The following is a 20357-nucleotide window of genomic DNA, read 5'->3' as shown; positions in this document are numbered from 1 at the left end:
GATATGGTACCTGCCTGGGGCTCTGTGTGGGGGAGGGGTCTGAAAAGGAAAAATGGCCTCTGCTAGCACTTCTGTCTGGTAGAAAGCTGCCCCTCCAGCCCTGACTCTGAAGCCAAACAATTCAGTTCTTCCCCATATGTCCCTGGCACCTATTGAGCTGTTGTCCCACTCTTGGAGCTCAGAGGGGGTGAGTCCGAGTAAGCCCATGTGGGCCCTTTGAAAGGAATGCCCTGGGACTCCATAAACCCTCAGTCTCAGTCACAATCCAGCCAGAAGTTATGGGGTCCTCTCCTCCTGGCTCTAGAACCCCAGGCTGGGAGTTCTGATGTGGGGCCAATACCTTCACGACTCAGTGGAGACCTCTACAGCTGAGATATTCCTCCCAATTTTTAACCACCATCCATGGGTGTGAAACTAGCCTGTTCTATGTCTCCATCCCTCCTACCAGTCTTGATGCAGCGGCTTCTTTATATCCTTCTTTGCAGGACTTCAGTTCAGCTAGATTTCAGGCATTCTGAGTGATGGCTCTTCTGTATTTTAGTTTTAATTTTGATGTGGTTGTGGGAGGTTCTGAGTAGCACATGTTTACCTACACAACCATCTTGACCAGAACTCACCTTGTTTAAATTTTATTCAGAATATTATGCCAAAAGAACTTTCTATGTGTGCAGTAAAGAAATATACAGCTGGGTAACAACAACAACAAAAAAATCCAACAGTGAACCAAAGAAGACACAGCAATAGCCATTATCCCTCCTCACTCAACGCCCCTCTCCATAAAAGCTACCAATAAACACTAACACCTCATATATATGACATTATTTAAAAGTTTCACATATTTTAGTATTTTAATATTTTTAATCCTCATCCGAGGACTTTTTATTTTTCCATTGCTTTTTAAAAAGAGAGGAAGGGAGATAGAGAATCATCAATGCAAGAGAGAGGCATAGATTGGTTGCCTTCCATATGTACCAGGAATGGGGATCGCACATGACAGGACCAGAAACTTGCAACTGGGGCCAGAACTTGCAACCTAGTTATGTACCCTGACTGGGAATTGAACTTACGCCTTTTGGTTACAGGACAGTGCTCCAACCAACAGAGCCACACCAACCAGGGCATACTGTAGAATTTTAGAATATCACATTACTTTGATTTTTATACATTTATTAAATCTGGTGAGTTTCACTTTAATCACATGAAGCAATATTTTCAGATGACAAGCATTACCTGATATGAGAGTGCCTTCTTCAGAGCCATTCTCTGTCCACTGAGATTCACTGTCAAGCAATCGGTTTTTTGATTCACTAAGTGGTTTGATAGGAAAAGGTTGATTTAAGCCAATACTGAAAAGAAGAGCAAATAATTTAGTAAACAGTTTAATGCTCCATTAAGAATATTTAATTAATAAGCTTCAAATTAGTACTCCTTCTCCTAAACATGTGAGGGCAACTTAAAATATCTCACCACTCTGAAAAAAAACTCTATCTTAAAATAAAAATATGCTCCAATTCCCCATTAAATGGCTCTCCAGATCCAAGAATATGTACTCTAACACTGCCAATGAAAACAATTAGGCAAAAGAAAACAGCTTCAGAGGCCAGCCTGAAACATTTTTAATATGTGTTAACCAAGAGCCATAAGGGAGCGCAAGGACAAGTGAGGATCCGTGTCTGTGGCCAGGACAAAAAAAATTACCTGTCATTTCCCAAGTTTTCTGCTTTCTACCTCTGCAGATTAGATCTAAGGGGAAAAAATGATTAAGTGATTTAACATAGACTTATTTTTCTACTTAAGAGATCCAGGGAGGGAAGGAATGGAGGAATGAAAAAAGGGGGAAAGAGGAACTAATCTTTATTGTGTACCTACTATGGGTCAGACACTGTGCGAGGTGCTGTATACCCATTGTCTCAACCTTCACAAAAAACTTTGCAGGTAGGTATAACTGGAAACTGAGGCTCCAGTAGTTTAAATGACTTGTTTAGACCCACAATAAATGTTGGAGCTCTAAGGTCTTAAAACCTTAGTCTAAGGTCTACATATTTGTGATGTTAATATGTTAGCTTGTACTTAATAATCCCTTCTCCCTCACAATTTCTGTAGTAAATAAGTTCCAACTTTATCACTTTGACAGAAGTATCTCTTATCTTCTTTAAAATATCACTTAAACACTGAATGTGTGAATTAGTTTGCTTGTCATGCAAATATGGAGAAAACACCCTCTAAGATGAATGAATGAGAGAAAATTTTATATTTGTATTTTTGAATCCTTAATATTATTTTCACACTACAGTTAAAATCTGTTTATCAAAATAAAACAGTGAATAGAACAATCACTAATTTCTGTGAAAAAATATAGTATATAAACAAATTAAATCTAGTCTTGAAGGAAGGAATGTCTTAATTTCTAGGAAGATGCAGTATATTCAGAGCAGCTTATGCTTCCTTGTTTGCCCACACATTTCCAGTTTTATGTGATTGTTTTGGTTCATCTAGTAAGAGCAAGCATTCTCTTTCTTACTCAGAAAATTGTTCTGGTTTCAATGATAAAACATACGGTTATCCTAAGCATGTTAAGTATATGTACCCAAGAAATATATAACAATATAATTTACAAGTAGACATATATTACACATTAAACCTCAGTTAAAAAAATTTAAAGGGTATTTCCCTTATGCTAATTACTACTATATTTATCTATGAGATATGTATGTATCACATACATACAAACTATATGTATATATACATATAGTTTATTTTATAATGAATACTGAAAAACATAATGACAAGAAGCACACCTTCTGGCATATTCATTTTGGTTTGTAACAGAAGTTTGTTCTGGATCCATTCCCACAAGGCGAGTTGGAAAACTGCAACCATCACCCAAACTGCATAATAAAAAATATCAGTAATAATTTAAATTATATTAAGTTAAATCAAAGTTGTCAAATTAACTCCAAATTTCCAGAGACATGGTATAAAGAAATTATCATAACTTGTCATTTCAGAGAAAATTTCCTAAGATTTCTAATTGAATGTGATTATTTTCCATGAGAAAAGAAAACATTTTTCTTTTTCATGGACATTAACTAGATTTATTGTGGTAATCATTTCATAACATATACATATATTGAATCATTTCATTAATTATATATACCTGAAACTAATGTAATATTACATATTAATTACATCACAATAAAAACAAAACAAAATAAACATTTCATACTTTTTATTTTTCATATATTTTATTGATTATACTATTACAGTTGTCGCATTTTACCCCCCTTACTCCACTCCATCCTGCATACCCCCTCCCTCCCACATTTCCCCCCTATAGTTCATGTCTGTGGGTCATACGTATAAGTTCTTTGGCTTCTACATTCCCGATATTATTCTTAACGTTCCCTGTCTTCTTTCTACCTACCATTTATGCTACTTATTCTCTGTACCTTTACCCCCTCTCTCCCCCTCCCACTCCCCTATTGACAACCCTCCATGTGATCTCCATCTCCATGGTTCTGTTCCTGTTCTAGTTGTTTGCCTAGTTTGCTCTTGTTTTTGTTTTAGGTGTGGTTGTTAATAACTGTGAGTTTGCTGTCATTTTTACTGTTCCTATTTTTTATCTTCTTTTTCTTAGGTAAGTCCCTTTAACATTTCATATAATAAGGGCTTGGTGATGATGAACTTCTTTAACTTGACCTTATCTGAGAAGCACTTTATCTTCCCTTCCATTCTAAATGATACCTTTGCTGGATACAGTAATCTTGGATGTAAGTCCTTGCCTTTCATGACTTGGAATACTTATTTCCAGCCCCTTCTTGCCTGTAAGGTCTCTTTGGAGAAATCAGCTGACAGTCTAATGGGAACTCCTTTGTAGGTAACTGTCTCCTTTTCTCTTGCTGCTTCTAAGATTCTCTCCTTCTGTTTCATCTTAGGTAATGTAATTCTGATGTGCCTTGGTGTGTTCCTCCTTGGGTCCAGCTTCTTTGGGACTCTCTGAGCTTCCTGGACTTCCCGGAAGTCTATTTCCTTTGCCAGATGAGGGAAGTTCTCCTTCATTATTTGTTCAAATAAGTTTTCAATTTTTTGCTCTTCCTCTTCTCCTTCTGGTATTCCTATAATTCGGATGTTGGGACATTTCAGGATGTCCTGGAGGTTTCTAAGCCTCTCTTCATGTTTTTGAATTCTTATTTCTTCATTCTTTTCTGGTTGGATGTTTGTTTCTTCCTTCTGGTCCACATTGTTGATTTGAGTTCCAGTTTCCTTCGCCTCACTATTGGTTCCCTGTACATTTTCCTTTGTTTCTCTTAGCATAGCTTTCATTTTTTCATCTAATTTGTGACCAAATTCAACCAATTCTGTGAGCTTCCTGATTACCAGTGTTTTGAACTGTGCATGTGATAGGTTGGCTATCTCTTCATTGCTTAGTTGTATTTTTTCTGGAGCTTTGATCTGTTCTTTCATTTGGGCCTTTTTTTTGGTCTTGGCATGCCTGTTAGTAAAGGGGCGGAGCCTTAGGTGTTCACCAGGGCGGGGTAAAGGTAATCACTGCACTGTGATGCTGTATGTGGGGGAGGGGTCCCATAGGGAGCAGTAGTGCTTGCTCCACTCCCTGCCGGATTTCAGTCACTCCCTCTGCTACCCACCATCAAATTGGGCCCTTCTGGTGCTGCTTCCCTAGTAGGTGGGTTTGTGTACATTCTAGGACCCTGTGGGTCTCTCTAGTGAACTCTGCTGTGATGCTGGGAGTTTCTCCTGCTGCTGCCTCAACCCCCAAGGGGTTTTCAACAAGCGGTTCGAGGCTATATTTCCCCGCAGCTGGAACTCTGCGTTGCGTGGTCTGTCACCTGGTCCACCAGCTGCAGCTTTGCCCACCCTGCTCCACAATCCGCCACCTTGCTAGGTCCGCCAGCCACCGTTTTGCCCCGAGTCCTCTCTGCCCCTCCTACCGGTCTGGATGAATGTTTCTTTATCTCCTTGGTTGTTGGCCTTCTATACAGTTCGATTTTCTGTCAGTTCTGGTTGTTCTTTGTTTTTGAATTGTTGTTGTCCTTCTTGTGGTTGTGCGAGGAGGCACAGTGTGTCTACCTATGCCTCCATCTTGGCCGGAAGTCCCATATTTCATGATATTTAAATAACCAAAAAAGCATACTGTCAATCCTGAAAGTATTTTTGGTGTCATTATATATATAATGTCCATGAAGATAGGACTGAACAGTTTGAGTTTTTTAAACATAAGTTTGTGAATGTTCTTTGTATATTAGATATTAATTCTTTATCTGTCATCCACATTACAAATAATTTTCCCCAATCTATTCTGTCTACTTTGTATTGTTTTGGCTTATTTTTCCACATACAAAAAGTAACTTTTTTATATAGTAGGATATGTAGAATTTTATACTTATAGCTTTTTGGTTCTGCATTTTGATTAAAAGTTTCCTCAGTTCCCAAGTTATACACATACTCTTATAAAGTTTCCTCTAGAATTTTTAGTTTTTTCTCATGTCTTTCATTTAGTTTGCTTTATATATTAATGTTGTAAGATCTAACTTTATTTTCTTCTATGTGAGTAGTTGGTTGTAGTTTAAAAAAATTTTTATGTGTTAATTTATTAAAAATTTAATCTTTATTGTATTTTTTCCCATTACCATTTAGTCCCCTTAAACCCCCTCCCCCAGCAATCACCACACTGTTGTCTATGTCCATGAGTCCTTTTTCCTTTTACCTCAATCCTTCCACCCCCTAACCTCCACTGCCCCCACACCCAGCCATCATCTAGCTCTCCATCCATGAGTCTGTTGCCATTTTCCTTGTTAGTTCACTTTGCTCATTAGATTCTACATATGAGTGAAATCTAATGGTATTTTTCTTTCTCTGACTGGCTTAATTCAGTTAGTATAATGTTCTCCAGGTCCATCCATGCTGTTGCAAAGGGTAAAATTTCCCCCTTCTTCACAGCCAAGTAGTATTCCATTGTGTAAATGTCCCATAGTTGTTTTATCCACTCTATTGATAGACACTTGGGTTGCTTCTATATCTTGGCAATTGTAAATAATGCTGCAATGAACATAGGGGTGCTTATGTTCTTCCTAATTAGTGTTTTGGGTTCCTTAGGATATATTCACAGAAGTGGGATTGCTGGGTCAAAAGGCAGATCCATTTTTAACTTTTTGAGGTATCTCCATACTGCTTTCCACAGCAGCTACACCAGTCTGCATTCCCACCAACAGGGCAAACAGGTTCCCCTTTCTCCACATCCTTGCTAGCACTTTGTTGTTTGTTTGATGACAGCCATTGTGACAGGTCTGAGATGATAACTCATTGTGGTTTTAATTTGTACTTCTCTGATGAGTGACATTGAGCATCTTTTCATCTGTCTATAGGCCATTGTACGTCCTCTTTGGAGAAGTGCCTGTTCAGGTCTTTTGCCATTTCTTAATTGGGTGGTTTGTTTTTTTGGTTTTGAGCTTTGTTAAGTACATTATAAATTTTGGATATTAACCCCTTAATCAGATGTACTGGCCGATATGGTCTCCCATTCTGCGGGTTGTCTTTTACTTTTGTTAATGATTTCCTTTGCTGTGCAAAAACTTTTTAGTTTAATGTAGTCCCATTAATGTAGTCCTTTTGTTTCCCTTGCCTGGGGAGGTACATCTGATAAAATATTGCTACAAGCAATATCCGAGATTTTGCTGCCTGTTTACTTCTATGATTTTTATGGTTTTGGGTCTAACATTTAAGTCTTTGACCCATTTTGAATTTATTCTCTAAATTTACTTATTCTTTATCTATGTGTTCGTTTTTACGGCAGTACTATTCTGTTTTGATTACTATGGGTTTATAGTACAGTTTGATATTAGGTAGTGTGATTCCTCCAACTTTGTTCTTCTTTCTCAGAATGGCTGTTGCTTTTCAAGGCCTTTTGTGGTTCCATATAAATTTTTGAAACATTTGTTGTAGTTCTACAAAATATGTCATTGGGATCTTGATAGGAATTGCGCTGAATTTATAGATTGCTTTTGGTAATATGGATATTTTAATCACGTTAATAGTTCCAATCCATGAACATGTTATGTGTTTCTATTTATTTTTATGTTATTCAATTTCCTTCTTTAGTGTCTTATAATTTCCAAGTACAGGTCTTTTACATCCTTGGTTAGGTTTAATTTTATGTATTTTATTCTTTTTGTATGAACTGTGAATGGGACTGTTTTGTTAATTTCCCTTTCTGTTAGTTTGTTATTGAAAATCTTTTTCTTTTATTGCCCTGGCCGGGTGGCTCGGCTGGAACATCATCTTGTGTATCAAAAGGTTGTGGGTCCGATCATCGGTCAGTGCACACACCTAGGCTGAGTGTTCAGTCCTAGTTTAAAGCACATCCAGGAGGTAAGCAATTGATTTTCCCCTCTAACATCAATGTTTCTCTCTGTCTTTCTCTCTCTCTTAAAATCAATAAACATTTCCTTGGGTAAGGATTAAAAAAACTTAAAAAAAAACCTTTTTCTTTATAATTGATGTATATTTAAAAACAGTATCTTTTATAATATTGTATGCCAACTATACTTTAATACAAAAAATATCTCCCATGACTATTAAGATTATGATGCCTGTGAATATTACAGTATCTCAAACACAAGTATCCAAGTATTTGGGTAACTGACCCGATCCTCACAATTATTTAAGACATCATAAAAGCTCATGTTGGAATTCAAGATAGAAGTCCCACACATATTCATTCAAAAGCATTCATTAGACAAATATTTACTGAAATTACTACTTAAATTACAAGTAGTAATTTAAGCCCTAAGGATCTAGCAGTTAACAAAAGAGCAGGAAATCTGTGTCTTCAAAACGTTTACAATCCAAAAATCTAGGGTTTTTTTTTTCACATTTTAAAAACATCAGAATTGTATACAACAAGGGCTTTCACTTGCAGCAAAGATGGATTAACCAGGAAATCTGACCTCCAGTCTTAAACAACTAGAAAATTGAACAGTATACTCAATACTGTTTTCAAAACAGCACAAACTGTGGTTGAGAAATGACCAAGTGAGTTCCAGCCTCTGCCAGGCAAAGAAGGGACACACACAGCAAGGTGGTCTCACTGAATGAGGTGACAGAGGAATTCTGAGAAGTTAAGGCAGCTTGAATCTATCAGACAGAGGTGAGGAAGAGGGAGATATGCAGAAGCTGAAGCACAAAACTTAATATCTGCCAAAACAAAATTCAACATTCTTTAAAAGGACACAAAATTTAAACACTCAGAATTCAAAATGTCCACCATCCAATAAAAAATTACTAGCATGAAAAGTAGCAAGGAAATTTGATACACAATTATAGAAAAAAAAAGTCAATACAAAAGAATGAGAAGTAAAGACTGAAATAGTGACTGTAAATGTCTCTGAGTTAACAGGAAAAGGTAGATATAATGAAAAGAGAAATATAGGAGAAAAAAGAACCAAGCTGAACTTCTACAGCTGAAAAATATAATATCTGAAATGAAAAATTAACTGGATTAGCTTAACAGTAGAGTAGACATTACAGAAGAAAAGACCAAGAATTTATAAACATAGCAGTAGAAACTATCCAAACTAAAGTAAAGAAAAACGATGGGGAGGGAAAGAGAGGGCAGGACAGAATAGCAAAGGCCTGTGAGTCACAATAAAGCAATTTAACATATGTACAGTTATCAGTATTAGTATCTGAAAAGCTAGTGGGAGAAGGGCACTGAAAGAGTAGAAGCAGGCACCAAAAACAACTGAAGACATATGATGAAAATGATTCAAGTCTGATGAAACCTGTAGTCAGATTTAAGGTTCCAGAAGAACAAACACAAAGAAAACCATACCAAGAACATTATCATCAAACTACCTAAAACCAGCTGAAAAAGATAAAATCTTCAAAGTAGCCAGAGGGAAATTTACAAACAGTGTAATAAAGATAAGAGTGAGGCTAATTTCTTACCACAAATGGGAAGATAATGCAACTTCATCTTTAAAGGAAAGAAAAAAAAAACAAAACCCATAATGTTGACATCTCCGAGTAGAGAACAAAATCTTCAAAGAAAGTCTATATTCCAACCAGAGTGCAGAATGGAAAAACCTTGCCATGCAGAATACAGGAAACACAGTACACAGAAGAGATTGGCTTTTGAAGATATAGCAATAGGATCTATCCAATGGCGCACAGGAAAAGGACAACAACCACAAAAATGGACATTGCGTCAATGAGCTGTGGTTAGAACTTCTTTGAGTAGATACATGTTATTTGAGGAGAGGGGCCTGAAAGAAACAGCTAAAGAAATAATGGTTGAAATATTTTCCCCATCTTATGAAAGTTATAAAATCACAGATCCAGGGAGCTCAACCCTTACTGAGCACAAGAACACAAAGAAAATTATAACAAGGCACATCAAAACCTAATTTCATGAATCTACTTACAAACAAAATCTTAAGAGCAACCAGAGAAAAAAGACACATAAAAGATATACTAAAAAAGATAACAATTACCTCAAACTTCTCATCAGAAAAAAACGTAAGCCAGAAGACAGTGAAGAAATATGTAGAGTTCTACACCAAGGAAAAATGTCTTTCAAAAATGAAGGCAAAATAACTCACTTTCACACAATAGACAATGCAGTTAATTAAGAAACCCATAATACTCACAAATATGTCACTTGAATTTCAAATATTTTTTTCTCTTCTATAATGACTTCTGTATTAGGTAGCCTAGGATAGCTACAAATTTGGATGTAAACTAAACTATATAACATCTTAAGCATATATTCTTTGCATTTGAGTAAAAATTACATTTTGCATAGGGTCTTTAAGACAAAACAACATATAATCTGTGATGGAATTTTTAAAAATATGGCTAATTAAGTAATAAATTCTCTTTTAAAATATTTTATTGATTATGCTATTACAGTTGTCCCTTTTTTTTCCTCCCCTTTACCCCCTCTGCCCTGCACCAGCCCTTTCTCCAGCACTCCATCCCACACCTTAGTTAATGTCTATGGGTCATATATATAAATTCTTTGGCTTCTGCATTTCCTATACTATTCTTTACCTCCCCCTATTTTGTACCTATCAATTATGCTTCTTATTTCCTGTACCTTTACCCATTTTCTCTCCCCTTCCTCTCCCCACTGATAACCCTCCAGGTGATCTCCATTTCTGTGATTCTGTTCCTCTTCTAGTTGTTTGCTTAGTTTTTGTTTTGTTATGTTCGGTTGTTCACAGTTGTGAGTTTGTTGTCATTTTACTGTTCATGGTTTTGATCTTCCTCTTTTCTTAGATAAGTCTCTAACATTTCATATAATAAGGGCTGGGTGATGACGAACTCCTTTAACTTGACCTTATCTGAGAAGTACTTAATCTGCCCTCCCATTCTAAATGATAGCTTTGCTGGATAGAGTAATCTTGGATGTAGGTCCTTGCTTTTCATGACTTGGAATAATTATTTCCAGCTCCTTCTTGCCTGCAAGGTTGAGAAATCAGCTGTCAACTCTTATGGGCACTTCTTTGTAGCACTGTCTCCTTTTCTCTGGGTGCTTTTAAGATACTCTCCTCATCTTTAATCTTGGGTAACTTAATTATGATGTGCCTTGGGGTGTGCTTCCTTGGGTCCAACTTCTTTGGGACTCTCTAAGCTTCCTGGAAGTCTATTTCCTTTGCCAGATTGGAGAAGTTCTCCTTCATTATTTTTTCAAATAACTTTTCCATTTCTTGCTCTACCTCTTCTCCTTCTGGCACCACTATAATTCAGATGTTGGAATGTTTAAAGTTATCCCAGAGGTTCCTAGGCCCCTCATTTTTTTTTAATAGTTTCTTCATTTTGTTCCAGTTGAATGTTTCAGTTTTGTTCCTTCTGTTTGATATTGAGTCCCAGTTTCCTTCCCTTCACTGTTGGTTCCCTATATATTTATCTTTATTTCACTTTGTATAGCCTTCATTTCTTCCTTTATTTTGTGACTATACTCAATCATTTCCGAGCATCCTGATTACCAGTCTTTTGAACTCTGCATCTGATAGGTTGGTGATTTCCTTGCTGCTTAGTTATTTTTCTGGAGTTTTGATCTGGTCTTTCATTTGGGCCATATGTCTTTGTCTTGGCACACCTGTTACTTTGCAAGGGGTGGAGCCTTAGGTATTTGCCAAGGTGGGGCAACCCACTTCACTTTGTTGTGGTGCTGTATGTGGGGGTGAGGTCAGAGAAGGAACAATATCGCTTGCTCGGCTCCTGCCCCGCTTTCAGTCACTTCCTCTACTACTCCACTACCCACAAGTGAATTGTGCCCTTTCAGGTGTTTCCCTGGTGCTGATTCCCAGGTAGGAGGGCTTGTGTAGTTCTAGAACCCCATGGGTCTCTCCACCGAACTCTCCTTTGAGACTGGTAGTTTCTCCTGCTGCTGCAACCCCCCCAGATTTTTCACAGCCAGAGGTTTTGAATCTTTCTTTCCCAGAGCTGGAACCCTGGGTTCCGCGGACTGTCTCGCTCCCCAGCTGTTCCCTCCTGGTTTGTCCACATGAAAATGTTTGACTGCCCTGTCTGCCAGATGCCCCCTTGCTGGGTGTTCTCTCCATCCTGGCTGCCCATCTCTGCCCCCTCCTACCAGTCTGGATGAATGTTTCTTCTTTAGCTCCTTGGTTCTCGGACTTCCATACAGTTCAGATTTCTGGCACTTCTGGTTGTTTTTTGTTTTTAAACTGGTTGTTATCTTTCGTTTGGTTATGCAAGGGTGCAAAGCATATCTACCTATACCTCCATCTTGGTCGGAAGCTAAGTAAGTATCAAATATTTATGATTTTCTACTTCAAACAATTTATTTTCATTCTGAAGGAAAAAGAGTGATTCTTATTTTTTTATGAATCATCTTTTTTCAACTTTCCATTCAAATATATGCCCAAACTCTCCTTTACCCTCACCAATAAAAAAAATGAAAAATAAAATATTTAATATAATCAGGTATCCTCTGAGTCTGAAGACATTTAACTATAATATCCATAATTTCTGACACCTGCAATTTATAAATTACCTTGAAAATATTGGAAGTAGCCAGTATTTCTTTTCATCGCCAAAGACTTGTCTCCAATTTTTACTGTATCCAAGAGAGAAACCATTTCCATCAGGTCCATATGAAAATGTGGGGGCCCGGAATGATTCTGTTATGTGTGTACATAAAAAACAATAAGTTATTCTATTTAAAATTATATGAGGAATGAAAGAACCAACTTTCTTGTTTTACATCTTTACTATGAAAAGTTGTAAATATAATTTAAAAATAAATAGTATAACAATTAAAAGATAAACTTCTAAACTTACTGCAGAAAAAAATCACCTCTGAATATTTCATCACCCTTATAAAATAAAAATGTCAAAATAAGTATCTAATATTACTGAAAATCTACTAAAGTATATCTAATGTATCTTATTTTACTTGTCTTTCTTAATATTCTTTAACTTCACTCTTAATTACTACTCTTAATTCTTAATATTACTTTTCAACTTCACTCATTACATACTTCCTACTATGTGCCTGATGGCACATTACCAGGTGTTTGCGATCCAAAGATAAATTGGATGAAATTCTTACCAAAGAATCAAAGTCTAACAAAATTACTATGTGATAGAGATATGTGTGTTTTGGGGGTGGTGGTAAGGTAAGATGAAACATGGAGGAGGTAATACTTGAGAAGGATCTTGAACAGGTGAGAAAGCAGATGGTAATTAAAGACCTTTTTTTTAAAAAAGATTTTATTTATTTAATTTTAGACAGAGGGGAAGGGAGGGAAAAAGAGAGGGAGAGAAATATCAATGTGTGGTTGCCCCTCTCATGCCCCCTACTGGGGACCTGGCCCACAACTCAGACATGTGCCCAGACTGGGAATCAAACCGGCAACCCTTTGGTTTGCAGGCCTGCACTCAATCCACTGAGCCATACCAGCCAGGGCTAAAGACCATTTTTTTAAGCTTGGTTGTAAAATTATGTAGAGTGAGGGTTAGAGAAAGCCTTAAGTTTCACCCCCCCAAAAAAGTGGGTTTTTTTGCTTTGTTTTGACTTTAAAAATAGACATTTCAGCATGTTTTATAGGCTAAGGATAAGAAGCCATGGAGAGACTGATTGGGAAAGGTTGATAACATAGAAAAGTAATGTAAAAATTGATGGAAGAAAATTCCAGAAGAAATGGGATGGGGTCTAGAAGACTTCTAAAGATTAGCCTTAGATTCTAGAAAAGACATCTTCAGAAGTTAGAGGAAGGGTAACAGTGATGCATTTCAAAGTAGAAATGTTTGTGTGAGGTTATAAAGTTAAGAAGATTAGAATTTACTTGTGACAACTTCTAATTCTTCCAAGCAGGACTCACAAACTGGGTAAGAAAATTAGAGAATGGTGAAAGTCTGGAAAAACTGTTGTAGGTAATGAGTGACCAACCTGATCAGAAACATGACATACTGCCACATAGAGGTGAAGGCTGGTACTTTAAATCTGTAGTGTAACAATTTCAATGGGAGTGAGATTGTCTTCATCAGTTTCCTACAGCTCAGATGCACATGTAGATAAAATGGACAGCTATAGCAGCCAAGGTCATGGATTAGCAAACGCATTACAAGAGAAAGTTTAGGGACCTGGTGTAACATGAGGGTACTGTTAAGAATTGTTAAAGGCATTTATTCAATACTATAAGGTCTTGAATGGAAAAGGGTGGGAAATGAAACCAGAAGGGAAAGAAAACACTTGGAAGAAAAGTGTTGGAAAACAGAGAACTCAGCAAACTAAAAAAAGGAATTAGACTACAGGAAAAAAAAAGCTGAAAGGACAAAGACTATGGTCACAAAATGGAAACTGAAGTTGAAAATTTCAGGGACTCTTCGGTTTCAAGCAATGAAAAGGTTCAGTGTTTAGTTATGGAAATGACTGGCCACTATAATCAAAGGGGCTGCTCTGCCTGTTTTGGATGGTAGTAGTTTGACGACAGAAACTCTTAATGTGGGGAAATTATCTCAAGGTATGCAGATGACAGTTATGAAGAAGGGCAGAGGTGATACCCCTAACGACAGAATAAGATACCTTCAAAGAACAGAAAGACAACAATTTGGAAGCAGCAGTGGAGAACCAGCCAAAACCCAGGGGTGTGGAAGGGAAGGCTCTAAGGGCAAGTGCTGTGCTAGGGTAATGTTTTGTCTTTTAAATATTTTTTTTTTTTTTAAGACAGAGGGGAAGGGAGGGAGAAAAAGAGGATGAGAAACATTGATGTGAGAGAGAAACATCACTTGGCCACCTTCCGTATGTTCCCCAGAGGATCAAACAGCATGTGCGTCGACCAGGAATCAAACTGGCGACCTTTTGATTTGAGGGATGATGCCCAACCAACTGGCCAGGGCATGTATTTTCAAAGTGTGGGTTAAAATACCGTAATAGGCTGCAAAATTAATTCAGTGGTTTAACATACACTGTACATAGTAGAGCTGAATAATAATATTATGTGAAATTTTTGCTTATTTATATAACTTTACAAATATTTGTGCATGTGTTAGGTTATAAAAAATGATGCATTTCTTACTGTAGTCACTGGCAAAAAAAGTTTGGAAAACATTGTTTAAAAGGAACAATGCTTCCCAGGAAACACTCACTGGTCTCTCAAACACCCACCATGGGTTGGGTGGGAACTATGGCAAGTTAGTGATGCCTCATTTAAAGGAGTCAGCTGCCACTTAGCTGTATCTGAATGACACTGGGTGGAAAAAAGGGCCCACAATCCCAGATTAATCAGTTAAGAAGAAATCTACTTTTCTATGTAAAATCTCTAAGTTTTTAGCTGTTGTGGAAGATCTTAAGGGCTAGACTATGTATGTAGGCTGTACTTTTTCATCTCTGATTATAGATAAGAAAATGGCAGGTGATTCTATGAAGAGGATTAACAAATTAATTAACAGATATAATAGAATTTACATGGAAAAAGGATGAAGGCACAATGGAACTAGAGAGCTCAACAGTGAAGAGTGAGCTGAGGTAGGAATTGCACAGAAATCCTTTACTCTGGAGACCCGTCATCCCTTAGGTGACTCAGCTGGACTCAGAAGTTTAAAATGATCCAACAATAAAAGTATCTAAAAGCCTCCGTAAAATGTCTTCATCTTTATCTATTAAAATCTGTCCCCTTCTAATTCACCTGACAGATACATGGCTTTAGATAGCAGGGCAGACTTTAACTTTCTTATAAAACATGGTATATTAGCTGATACCTAAATATTTCAATGATAGCATAGTGGTGCTTCTTACTTGCCAACAACTCAGTTCGAGCAATGCCACATCACCTTGTTTTTCAAATGTTTGTCCAATTATTTCAATACTTTACTGAACTCTTCCCCTATATTTCCACTTTTAAAAATGAGCAAAATAAGACAACAAAGTGTGCCGTCACTGCTGCTGCCATGAACAGCATGGGGGAGGGATGCACTGACATGAAGCATGAGTAAGATCAGTGCTTTCATCGCTGATTTGCTGAGAAGTTCCTCAAAGGGGACACATGTCTGGGGTCCGTGCACTGACCTCTTCAAGTACTACCAGCAGTGTGTTCAGGAAGCAATAAAGGGGAAGGACATTCCCATTGAAGGACCATGGTAGAGAAAAGCCTGAAAAGTCTTCTTGACCTTGACAGTCACCGTGAAAACGGACTACTTACGTAAGGAAATAAGTCACTCTAGACTTTGTCAATTAAAGCTGTGAAGAGAGCCATCAATTTAATGAGAAGTTTGGGGTGGGGCATTTCCTCCTTCTAGATGTTTTCCTCTCACTTGTAAAAGATGATGAACCATTCTACTTTGGGATGATTTCTCACTTGCTCTGGCATCTTGCAGGAACTCACTGTGCTAAAACTGAATTTCTTGAGATTATAGTTATCTTATTTCATCTGGAATCAGTGTTAAATATACCTTGTATGTACAATAAACACTGATAAACTTGTCAGATGATCATGGTTGCCTGACCTCTTGAGTTATGCTTCAAAGGACATTAGGCAGAACATGCTGGACTTACTGTTCATGGAAGCAACTGGTTAGGACCTCTTTCTCTTGGGAGCTAATGCTCTAAAAAGGGATCCTAGCACAACAGTTTCAATCAATGCTTGGGAGCAGTTTTATTTTCATATAGTAACTTAACTCTTACAGATTTCTAGTGGACTAGGTTAGCCAAGAGGAAGCTTTTAACAGTTCCCTGCCTTTCAGGTTAAGACATGAAAGCCTCAAGAATGTTAAAAATGAGCACCATTTCAGAACTCATAGTGCAGTTCCATCATTAAGATCCTTGGAGTATGCTAGGATGAAGATTCTAAATTGCAAAAATTTGCTGTTGCCAGCTTTCACCCTTAGTCAATGAATTAATTAAGTCAACCTATATATCATGAAAACATAAAAATGCTGTATTTGGTTAAATAGGGGGAGAAAGGAGTTTGCTTTATTTGTCTTGTTTACTCAGCCTGCTCTGTAATGTAATCATGAATATGAAATAAATTGTAGGATCAGTTTCTTAAAAAAAGCAAAATAAGACATAAATGCTGATATTAGTGATATAATTCATAAGTTTCACTGTCAACTGACACAAAGATGGAAATGGTTCACCATGTCAGAACACTATTCCTTAGCCCCAATCATGAAACATTTGGGGAAAAAAGTAAAGAACTAAACAATGAGCTATAATTAAGAATTTAATTTTTTTAGCAATCTGACAATTAACTACCTTATTAACACATAAATCTATTCATCTTTCATAGATTAACTTTTGAAGACACTGTATAAATGCAGGAAACAATTTCTATTAACATTTATAAAATATGGTTTGTTCTCTATATACAATGCACTACTGAGAAAATACATAAAAGCCAACCTTACTTCCTCAACCTTCTTTAAAATAATGAACCTTTACATTTATATATACTGATTGTTCCTGTCCAGTCACAGTGAATTTTCACACACAATTATTTTATACTTCTTTATTATCTACTGTCCTTCTCTAGATTTCATATCCATGGGTGGTCATTTTAGTAAATAATTATGATTTATTTTGATCTCCTTACCTATTGTTGTTCTGTTTTTCCCAACCAACCAGCAGTGGTAGCTAAAAAGTGACAGAACGCTGATGAAGAACATTGTTGACACAAAGAAAAGAAACAGTACATGGAATTTGGCACGTGTATCTGTGAGTTCGTTCTGAGGAAAGAAAAAAGTGTTAATTTTGGAGACAGTCTCTAAAATGTACTCTTATATTTGGTTTTCCTAAAAAATTATTGAATCTACCAAAAACTTGCCAGATATGAAGAGTAATATAATAAATTAAATAATATATCCAAAAATAACATTTTGAAAGCAGAAAACTGGCATCATCAAAGGAGCTTGCTTACATAAAATCAGAGCCATTTAAAAAAAATTGCTACTAAACTAAAAAATTTAGCAATACTTCCAGTAATAAAATAAAAATATGGACTCTACCCAACATTTTTCTTTTGTACTTTCTGCATATATGCAAGCCTCCCCCCCAACATCCAGGATGTAGGAGGGTTTCCCCATCAACTCTAAAGTATCTGCTTATTTTAATTATATATGCTGTTAATCAGAAATTAATTGTGACAGATTTATTTTTGTACTTTTCTAATCTCTTTTCTTGGAACACCACTGCAAATCTGCCTATCCCCCGAGCTGCTTCGATTCCTACCTTTTTAATCCTTGCTTCATTCTTACAGAGCCTTCCCTTTCTGATAATTAGCAATTTTGGTAAATGAATTTAACACAAGGTATGAGCGAATGAAAACAGTTTCTCAGTTACTCATTCTTATGACTGTTCATTTCAACAGAAGCAAAGTCTTAATTAACCTAGAACACATCAGTATATATTAATGAAAGGAGGAGGAAGCTTTTAAAGTGTTAGCTCTTACAATGAAATTACAGAAGCTGGTAGAACAGTGGTCCCTAGTGACTTAAACACTGTTTACAGGCTAAAAGGAAGGTTTTTAGCATTACATAATTCTGATACTCATCTTTTTCTCTTCTTTCCCAGAGTAACCGTACCTTTTAAATACATCAAGTGATTCTCCTATCTTTTCATCTTGTGAAGCAAATGAGTATTTTTATACACACACACACACACACACACACATTCACTATAAATGTCATAAAAGAGATGACAAGAATGTCATAGCAGTAATGTATTTTACCTCTGGACAACTCTCTGTAGATATCCTGCGGCAAAGCTTGTACAAATAGAGACAATGTATTAAGAAACCATGTTTTATACAAAATTTTCCTGAACACTAGTCTTAGTAATCTTTTGCTTTGAAGGAACACTAAGATGTTGCTCTCTAAAGGTCATTGACAACATTTTCTTCAAAACTAGAAAACAGACAAGAACATTTAACTCTTCAAGCACACTTCAGGTACACTTTAAATACATATTTTTCCATTTAGTTTTTAAAACAGAGGTTTGTATCTAGCATAGAATAAAATTAAATTTTTTAGTAAATAGCTTTGAAAAAAACTTCTGATTAGCCATTTTTAAGAACCAGATATGACAATCTCTTACCACCTTAATCGCTACTGCAATATCCTTCTAAGAGGTTGTCACTTGCCCTTCTCTGATCTAGTGTCAGCACAGCAATCAGTGATCCTTTACAAGTCAGAACACATCACTGGTCTGTTCCCACTTCACTGAGTAGAAACCATGGTCCTTACAACACTTTCCAAGGTTCTTTACTTTTGGGGCCCGTTTCCAGGACTTCCCATTAGTCTCACTCTTGCTCATCCCCTCCAGCCACACTAGCCTCCCTCCTGCTTCTCAAGCATGGCAGGGAAGCTCCTAATTTTGAGTCTTTTCCTCTTTTTCCTCTGTCTGAAATGTTATTCTCTCAGATACCCCCTAACTTCCAATAAGTTCTTGCTCAAATATTACCTCCTTACTTAGGTCTACCCTGATCACTCTTTTCTTTTCCTTAGTCGAGATATAACTGACATATAACATAGTATTAGTGTCAGGTGTACAATATAACGATTTGGTATTTATATGTCAAATGTGAATGATCACCACAGTAAATCTAGTTAACATACATCACCTCACATAGTTACAACTTTTTCTTATAATGAGAACTTGTTAAAATCTACTCTTGGCTACCCTCAAATACCCTTATTAAATACAGTCACCATGGCATACGGTACATCTCCAGGACTTACTTATTTTATTTTGACTGCCTTCACCCACTTCACATACTCACAACACCCTACTTCTAACAACCACCAATCTCTATATGTGAGCTCGGTTTTTTTATGTTCATATATAAGTGAGATCACACAGTATTTGTTTTTGTCTGACTTATTTCACTTATAAAATTGCCTTCAAGATCCATCCATGTTGTCCCAAATAGCAGGATTTCCTTTCTTTTGACTGAATAATATTCCACTGTATATTGATACACCTTCTTTATCCATTTATCTGCTGATGGACACTTAGGTTGTTTCCATGTCTTGACTACTGTAAATAATGCTGCTGTGAACATGGAGGTACAGGTATCTCTGATGTAATATTTTTATTTCCTTTCACTGTATTTCCAGAAGTGGAATTGCCAGGTCGTATGGTAGTTCAATTTCAACTTTTTGAGTAAACTCCATACTTTTCCCATAGTGGATGCACCAATTTACATTCCCACCAATAGCGCACAAGCATTCTTTTTTTCCACATCCTCACCAACACTATTTCTTGTCTTTTTGGTAATAGCCATTCTAACAGGTTTGAGATAATATCTCATTGTGGTTTTGATTTGCATTTCCCTACTGATAAGTGATGGTGAGCATTTTTTCATATACCTGCTGGCCACCTACATGTCTTGTACTAAAAAATGTCTATTCAGGACTTCTGCCTATTTGTAAAATCTAATTGGTTTTTTTGCCATTGAGTTATATGAGTCCTTTATATATTTTGGATATTAACCCCTTATCAAATATATGGTTTGCAAATATTTTCTCCCATTAAGCTATTATGTTGTTGATGGTTTCCTTTACTGTGTAGAAGTTTATTTTGATGTAGTCAAACTTGTTAATTTTTGCTTTTGTTGTCAAATCCAAAAAAATCACTACTAAGAACTGTCAAAGACATTACTACTTGTGTTTTCTTCTAGGAGATCTACGGTTTCAAGTTTATGCTGAAGTTTATGAGAGCTGTGGGGGGGTGTGTGTATGTGTGTGTGTAGTATAGGGGTTCAGTTTCAATCGTTTGGATGTGGCTGTGCAGTTTTCCTAGCACTATTTATTGACTGTCTTTATCCCATCCTATATTACTGCCTCCCCTGTCAAAGATTAATTGACCATAGAGAGAA

At 36.6% G+C, this 20357-nt stretch overlaps 1 protein-coding gene and 1 pseudogene across 3 annotated transcripts in view; one reads left to right on the top strand and one right to left on the bottom strand.

Annotated features, from left to right (window-relative positions):
* Window positions 1-20357, bottom strand: part of ZDHHC20 (zinc finger DHHC-type palmitoyltransferase 20) — a 79560-nt gene that overhangs the window by 15873 nt on the left and 43330 nt on the right. For 2 of the 3 annotated variants that reach the window (XM_045188091.3, XM_045188092.3), the window contains 5 exons: window positions 18210-18245; window positions 17076-17208; window positions 12038-12164; window positions 2799-2888; window positions 1231-1346 (listed from right to left, as the gene is read on the bottom strand). In XM_045188091.3, the coding sequence (XP_045044026.1) occupies window positions 1231-1346; window positions 2799-2888; window positions 12038-12164; window positions 17076-17208; window positions 18210-18245 (502 nt within the window). The remainder of the gene's footprint in view (window positions 1-1230; window positions 1347-2798; window positions 2889-12037; window positions 12165-17075; window positions 17209-18209; window positions 18246-20357) is intronic. The other variant, XM_024580748.4, reaches the window with a different exon arrangement.
* LOC112323104 (TP53-regulated inhibitor of apoptosis 1 pseudogene) lies at window positions 13774-16741 on the top strand (annotated as a pseudogene).

Source organism: Desmodus rotundus, chromosome 3 (genome assembly GCF_022682495.2).
Source record: "Desmodus rotundus isolate HL8 chromosome 3, HLdesRot8A.1, whole genome shotgun sequence".
In the NCBI taxonomy this organism is placed as follows: Eukaryota; Metazoa; Chordata; class Mammalia; order Chiroptera; family Phyllostomidae; genus Desmodus; species Desmodus rotundus.
Note: the sequence above shows the minus strand (reverse complement) of the source record. Positions and strands in the feature narration are given on the sequence as shown.